Raw genomic sequence first — 7,611 nt, forward strand, 5'->3', positions numbered from 1 at the left:
TATCATTTATATGGACTGGAGTGACATATAATTAAATTAATTTTATACGCGTAAACTAGTCCTACTCTACTTTGATTATTCTTTAAAATTAGTAAATGTATCAATCAACATTTATGTGATACTAATTAATTAGAAAGATTAGTCAATAGTGAATGGTCAATACTTGCTTTGGCTATAGTGTAGTTGATTGGAACTTGCCCGAATGGTTAATGGTAAAGAAAATGGCATTATTGATGAAATGATATTGCTGGTGTAGAAAAGCCTTCTCTGCTTCTCTGACCAGTCTGTGTTGTGTACCAAAGGGAAAGCGAAGAACTTCTCTACAAGATTTTCCATGGGTAACCTTCTTTTTCTTATGATCATCCCCTTCTTATTGTTCCTTACAACTACCCATGCAAAATCAAATCATTATTGTCCACCTTCTTCTTGTGATAATATCATCAACATAACTAGTCCTTTTCGACTTAACACCGATCCAAAACACTGTGGCTACTCTCATTATGAGCTTTCCTGCGAGAACAATCTTACTGTATTACACTTGAAGTCTGTCAAATACTTTGTGAGGTCAATCAATTATGCCAATCACACCATTAGAATTGTGGACTCCAATCTTGTCAAAACCAATTGCTGCTCTCTCCCAAATAACAATCTGGGAGAATTAGATTCGTTCAAAGGTTTCAGCTCTTACAGCTACTTGTTCGAATATGATGAGAAACTAACAAAGACAATAGTTTTCTTGAAATGTGAGAATCCAGTAGTGAATTCCTCTGATTATATAGACACCGCTCCTTGCAACATTGGTGGTTCTTTAGCCTCCCAATATTCTGAAACCAAAACTACTACTGCTGATCTTTATTATTATTATGTGGTCGATGGTGGCTTTAAGGTTTCTGATTTGGCGATTGGGTGCCGCACGGAGCTAAGGACCTTCGTATCGAATCAGACAGTGGTGAATGGGAGGACTACTTCTTATGTGGACATTCACAACCACCTTGCTTATGGCTTTGAGCTTTCATGGTTGAACTCATATTTCTGGGTCGATGGGGATCACTGCTTCATCAACTATTCCAACGAGATGCAATGTGGTAAGTAGTGATCTTCTTCGCTTTCTAATGAATGAACTACTTCAACTTTCTTCTCATCAGCTAATGTTGAATTTATATTGGATGATTGCAGGTCCGCGGGATTTGCCTCCACCATTAAGTAACAATTCTTTCTTCGGCACTTGTTATAAAATTGTTTTTAATTAACATGTAGTGTTTTAGAACTTAATGTTTCATCACATATATTTTTCTGATATTCATTGTTTTCTTGCAGTGCTTTTCTTGGACATAATGACCTATTTAACATATGGGCTTGGTACGTAATTAAAAGAGCTCTTACTTTCTCCTTTTAGAAATATATAATGGAAAATTTATTTTATTTAATAGAACAACTTAACTAATTAAAAAAAAATTAATATTTGAAAAATATGATTCATTCAGCCAACATTTAAAACATAAATCAATAGAAATTTATTTTTTGGTTGATTAAACTGTAGTATATCTCTTCTATATAATAGTGGGTAGATAAAGAAAATTTGTAGATTTTTATTTTTATTTTTAATGTTAACTTTAACGGAATATTCTTCTATTTAAGAGAATATTTTTATATTTAACGGTAATTTGTAAACATCACTTAAACTTAAATAAAATAAAATAAATTATTTCAAAAATTAAAATAAGATATTTTTGAGACATTTACAATGATAATTATTTAAAAATAATAAATAATTAAACAAATTAAAATAGAATATTTTTTTAGATATTTTACAATAATAATTATTTGAAAAAAATAAATAATTAAACAAATTAAAATATGATATTTTTTAAAATATTTTACAATAATAATTATTTAAAAATAATAAAATCATATGTTTTATAACTTAAATAAAATTTAATTAAACTTAAACTCACTTATTAGAATAATATCATATTAAACATATAATATAATATGCTCTCAATTAGCAATAAATGACTTTTTTTTTTTAAAAACTAGCAAGAAACTTAAATTTAAAATTCACATATAATATTTAATATTACATTAAACATATAATATATAATTTCTTGTTGTCACTCCCAAATTCAAAAATTATAACAAACATAAACTTAAACAAAAATAAATAAAATATATTATTAAAATAAAATATTTATTTAAAATTTATATGACATTAATATAATTTTAATAAAAGTAATTAATAAATTCTATAAATAAAACTAAGTAAAGTGAGATTGCAAGTTAATTGTATCTAGTATATAAATATATATACGTTTTATTTAGAAAATATATTAATTTATTTTTATTATATTTTTTAATTGTTATAAACATGTTAAATAAATAAACATAAACATATTAAAAAATAATTAAACCAAACCATTCTCTATAGTTTAAAAAAAAAATGTTAAACTAGGAATTCGTTAGATACAACTATTTTTATAAATAAAAATATGGTGTAAACTAGTTTTAAAATTAAATATTTTTTAACAAAAAAATACCTATAAATTTCAATATAATAAAATATTAAAAAAATTCAAAATTAAAACTATAAATTTAAAATTTTATATAATCAAATTTTAATTATTTGATTTAAAAAAATTTAAAGCCAAAAGAAAGTTATATATAAATATATATTATATAATTAATGGCTAGAGTAATTAAAATAAATAATTTCTCATTGAAACAAAACTTAAACGTCAAAATAAGAAAATATGTATATTTATTTTTTATTTCACTATTACATACAAGTTTTGATAAACAAAATATGTCAAATTACAAAATAAATAATTAATTAAAGAAATAAAAAAAAATTTAAGCACATAATTTTTTTCGGTTATAGATTTGAAAACATAATTGATAAAATAATTTAAATACTTTAATATTAAATTTTAAAATATGTGATGATAATTATTATGACTCATTTATTACTTTTTATTTTATTTTATTTAGATGAATTTATTACTTTTGATTTATTTACCTTATTTAGATAATTTTAAACTAACGGTGTTAGAAAACAATAAAAAAATGTTAAATCTAACAGGGAAATTTGTTTTTTGCTTAAACTCACATTTATAATATATAACGATATAAGAGTTATTACAATATGAAACTTATTTTGTACCTATCAGTAGAAATTTTATTTGTTTTTGGCACGTGGACAAATTGTAGCCCAAATTTTTTTTTTTATATGGCGGTGTACATTGTAGTTATAGAAGATCTCTTACAAATTTTATAAAAATTCTGAATAATTTTAGGTGCAAAAATTAATGTTCAAATAGTTTGTTGCACACATGTTTGTTTTGTTTTTTTTATGCGCGCATGAAAAAAGCAATTTGAAATATAATATTGGCATCCTAAATTATTCATAATTTTTAAAGAATTTGTGAGAGTTCTTCTATGATTATAATATATACCATCATATAAAAAAATGAAATTACAATTTATCAATGTATCAAAAATAGAAAAAATTCCTAAGTTCCGAGTTCCAAGACAAAAGCTTCCATATAAATATATATATATTTATAAATATTAGTTTTGCCCCAAGTTAATGGAAGCAAACTATGGGACGGGGTAACATATTATTACCAACCCCTTTGGTAGATCTCTTTCCAATGCTCTTGCTAATGTCAAGTCTCTTTTCCCAAGATGGAAAGACTGTTTCTTTTTTTTTTTCTAAGCTTCAATCCTCTTGGTTTCTTATCATAAACTTAGTATAAAACTTTTAAGTACTTAGTATAAGATGAATTCTTAGGTGAAATCAACCTGATGCATAATTATGCACTAAAGTCAAAAGTTTATTTTGGTAAATGCAGTTCCACATGCACTAAAATTTATATTGGGGACTCCATTTGTAGTTGCCTTTTTAGTCTATGAATGGCGAAGGCGTCATTTATCAATGTATAATTCTATTGAGGAGTTTCTTCATACACAGAATAATCTCACACCTATAAGATACTCATTCAGAGATATAAAAAAGATGACCCAAAATTTCAAGAACAAATTAGGTGAAGGAGGTTATGGTTCTGTATTCAAAGGAAAACTTCGTAGTGGTCGTATTGTTGCAGTTAAGATATTGAGTAATTCCAAAGGAAATGGGCAGGACTTCATCAATGAAATTGCTACAATTGGAAGAATTCATCATGTTAATGTTGTTCATTTGATAGGCTTTTGTGTCCACTCCTCAAAGCATGCTCTTGTGTATGATTTCATGGCTAATGGATCTTTGGAAAAATATATATTTTCTCAAGAAGGAGTTATCTCCTTAAGTTGCAAGCAAATTTTTGAAATTTCACTTGGTGTGGCACGTGGAATTGAGTACATACACCAAGGATGTTACATGCAAATTTTACACTTTGATATTAAACCCCACAACATTCTTTTGGATGAAAATTTTATTCCAAAAGTTTCTGATTTTGGGTTAGCAAGATTGTGCCCATTAGAAAAAAATAATATGTCCCTAACTGCAGCAAGAGGAACCTTAGGATATATAGCACCAGAGCTATTTTACAAAAATATTGGAGGAATTTCTAATAAAGCTGATGTGTATAGTTATGGAATGTTATTGATGGAAATGGCAGGTAAAAGAAAAAATATAGACGCAGTTGCAGAAAATACTTGCCAGATTTACTTTCCTTCATGGGCACATGATCAATTAAGTCAAGGAAAAAATGTAGACGTGACAACAATAGATACAGATGGGGAAAATTCAAAAATTATAAAGAAGATGATTATAGTAGCATTATGGTGTATACAACTAAAGCCAAGTGATCGCCCTACAATGAACAAAGTCATAAAATTGCTTGAAGGAGAAGTTGAATGTCTACAAATGCCTCCTAAGCCTTCCCTATGTGAACTAGAGAAGCCGATTGAGCATGTTCAAGAAACATTGTATTCGGTTCAGTCAACAATACCATCATTAACACTCCCAAGATAAGTTCAAATCTACATCCAAACGATTGGCATTTGCAGCCTTTGCACTTTTTTATTTTAATTTTTTATAGATATTGTTGGTTTTTATATTTGCTATGTCAAAATATTATTCAAGCTTGGAGGAAAAAAATCAATTTTTTATTGGTAATTTGTGTGACAATAAATAATAAATCAAGTAGTTAAATTAATATTTCAAATAGAAGCAATCATTCATAGTACATTTTATAGTTATTTGTGATTTATTTTTTCTAATGTGTAAGTATATTTTGTTTTCTTGATTTAACTCTGATTCGTAGGATTGAGATCAATTATGTATATAAAATTCTATATTTAAACATAACTTTTGAGAATTTCATTTTCATAAAAATTGATATCTCATATATTTATGCCTTATTATTTTGTTTTAGTAACATTAAGATATTCCAGTATAAAGTATAGTCACACTTGAAATGCCACTATTATTCTTTTTTAGCATAATTACGCTTCAAATGTCACTAAATTACTTAGTAGAAATTAGATACAGTAGCCACTTTTAGGTAAGCCCTTTCATTTTTATCTACAACTATTTCAATCATATCCCTATTATACCCCTCTAGTCCTACGATTTAAACATCCTCGTCTTCCTCTCCTCAAATACTCACAGCTCACAGTAGTTCGACGGCTCCGACCATCCTTTACCACTCCGACCACCATTAGTTACATTCAGTACATAGCTAGACAAACTCTAGCCATATCCCTAACTTTCATCTTCTCCCTACACTAAATCAGACCTGAATTCCCCCCACCACCTTCTGCATTCCAACCCTAACTTCCATCAAGCTTCCCTACTCTCCGGTGCAGGCGATTCTTTGACAACTGCGCAAGGATTTCGACGGTGCACCACCACTCCAGCGCCTCCATCGAACCAATTCCTTTCACTGACAATCTCTAGCGCCTTAATTGAACTAGATTTCCCTTTCATTTTCTTCTTCCATGACAGAGCCGAGCTCCTCTATTTTTGCACAAATTTCCAAGCCATTTTGGAAGCTTGCTTTGTTTTTGCTATCACCTAGTTTATCTTGTAGTGAGGCATGTAAAAGAGGTTTGTTTAATATATTTGTAACGCCCTGGGTAACCAAGACCGTTACACTGTGTGTTTAAAATAGTGCAAGACTTGCTAATCAAGTCATTTAAACAAAATGTGAATCTAACATTATCAACAGATTAGGAATAAAATATTTTGGTCTTAAACAAGTTATTTTCTTTAAAAATGACAATTTAATAATTGGAAACTCAAAACAGGGTTTAGATGACATAATTACAACAAATTCCAGAAGTTATAAATAATTCATGCCACTCTAATGGCAAAATACACATTTTAGGTTTCCGTCCCTGTACAATCCCTCGACCGTGGCGGCCGAGCAGCTGACAATGTACACCTCGCCCCCAGAGCTCTCTAACTCATGGTTAATCCAAACATACCCTTGCCTTTATGTGCACCACGTAGCACCCATGAGCTGAGGCCCAACAAGAAAGCATGACATCATAACAAGATCAACATCAATAACCAAATATTCCACAACGCATAACCAAGAATTCAGCAATTCATAACATTCACCTAATCAGTGATAACAATCGACAAATTAACAATTTTTCATCCACACAATCAACAAATCATAATCATAACACAATATTCACATTCATAATCAACAGTTTATCACAACCATCAAATGATACTCAAGGTCAGCGCCCTTAGGTCGCACCCTCTATTTAACCCATTGTCTTTGGCTCACTTAGGCCGCCCCCAGTGTTATACCCACTGACTCCGGCCAGCTTAACTGATCTCAGTGATTAATAAGCTACCTCAGCTACCAGTGGCTGAACCGCGCCCTGTGCGGAAATATTGATTCCGACACCCTTAGGCCGGTTATCACATGTCCCATGGCATAATACCATCTCATGACATGATGTACAAATATAGGGAGCTCTTAGTCCCATCATGTTCACATGGTTAATCACATTCACATAACAATGCATACAAACATAGGGAACACTTAGTCCCAACCTAACCACATAATCGGGTGCAGCTTTCTTACCTCTTGTTCGAGCGATAAACACGTTACGAACGAACCTTGAGAACAATCGATCCTTTGATCCCTTAGCGGCCACCTAGTCATAACCAAATGTGGAATCCAATTAATGAAGATATCAATAAATGGGTCTTAACCTAAACCTCACTCCTGGGACCCCGAATTGTACCCAAACGGTGAGTAGATTCGATCCCGAGCCTTAAGGATTGAAACCCCGAGCCAAAAACCCTTAAAAACACCTAAATTGAGCATCTGAGAAAACAGGGTAGCGCTACAGCGCTTCCCCCCTAGTGCCCCAGCGCTACCCTCTGAGCGCTATAGCGCTAGGATCAGGCAGACAGGGCCCTGATTCTTCTTCCTTTGAATCCTCCATTTCCAACCTGATTCAAAAGCTTCCAAACACCATTTAAACCCCTAATTGAACCCAAATACCATATATACTAGTCCTAGGCATCATAACCTAACCAAGCTTTGCCAAAAACCCCATTGAAAACTCAACTTCCAAACCCAAAATCCCAACTGAACTTAATAAGAAAACAGAGCAGAAAACCAGAGTTCTAATGGTCAAAATCTTACC

At 30.6% G+C, this 7,611-nt stretch overlaps 2 protein-coding genes across 2 annotated transcripts; both read left to right on the forward strand.

Annotated features, from left to right (window-relative positions):
* The first annotated feature begins 221 nt into the window (after nucleotides 1-221).
* On the forward strand, nucleotides 222-1,636 carry LOC133834488 (uncharacterized). Its single transcript, XM_062264120.1, has 3 exons — nucleotides 222-1,085; nucleotides 1,177-1,203; nucleotides 1,318-1,636. The coding sequence occupies exons 1-3, from the start codon at nucleotides 335-337 to the stop codon at nucleotides 1,365-1,367; spliced, it is 828 nt and encodes a 275-aa protein (XP_062120104.1). The 5' UTR covers nucleotides 222-334; the 3' UTR covers nucleotides 1,368-1,636.
* Nucleotides 1,637-3,056: 1,420 nt separating this feature from the next.
* LOC133834487 (rust resistance kinase Lr10-like) lies at nucleotides 3,057-5,186 on the forward strand. Its single transcript, XM_062264119.1, has one exon. The coding sequence runs from the start codon at nucleotides 3,932-3,934 to the stop codon at nucleotides 4,967-4,969; it is 1,038 nt and encodes a 345-aa protein (XP_062120103.1). The 5' UTR covers nucleotides 3,057-3,931; the 3' UTR covers nucleotides 4,970-5,186.
* The last annotated feature ends 2,425 nt before the right edge of the window (nucleotides 5,187-7,611 follow it).

Source organism: Humulus lupulus, chromosome 5 (genome assembly GCF_963169125.1).
Source record: "Humulus lupulus chromosome 5, drHumLupu1.1, whole genome shotgun sequence".
NCBI lineage: Eukaryota > Viridiplantae > Streptophyta > Magnoliopsida > Rosales > Cannabaceae > Humulus > Humulus lupulus.

Bases quoted from the DNA above. Each gene is read 5' to 3' on its own strand.
- LOC133834488 (XM_062264120.1), top strand. From the start codon at position 335: ATGGGTAACCTTCTTTTTCTTATGATCATCCCCTTCTTATTGTTCCTT. The intron at 1,086-1,176 runs GTAAGTAGTGAT...GGATGATTGCAG, and splicing joins TTCCAACGAGATGCAATGTG to GTCCGCGGGATTTGCCTCCA. The intron at 1,204-1,317 runs GTAACAATTCTT...GTTTTCTTGCAG, and splicing joins GGATTTGCCTCCACCATTAA to TGCTTTTCTTGGACATAATG.
- LOC133834487 (XM_062264119.1), top strand. From the start codon at position 3,932: ATGTATAATTCTATTGAGGAGTTTCTTCATACACAGAATAATCTCACA.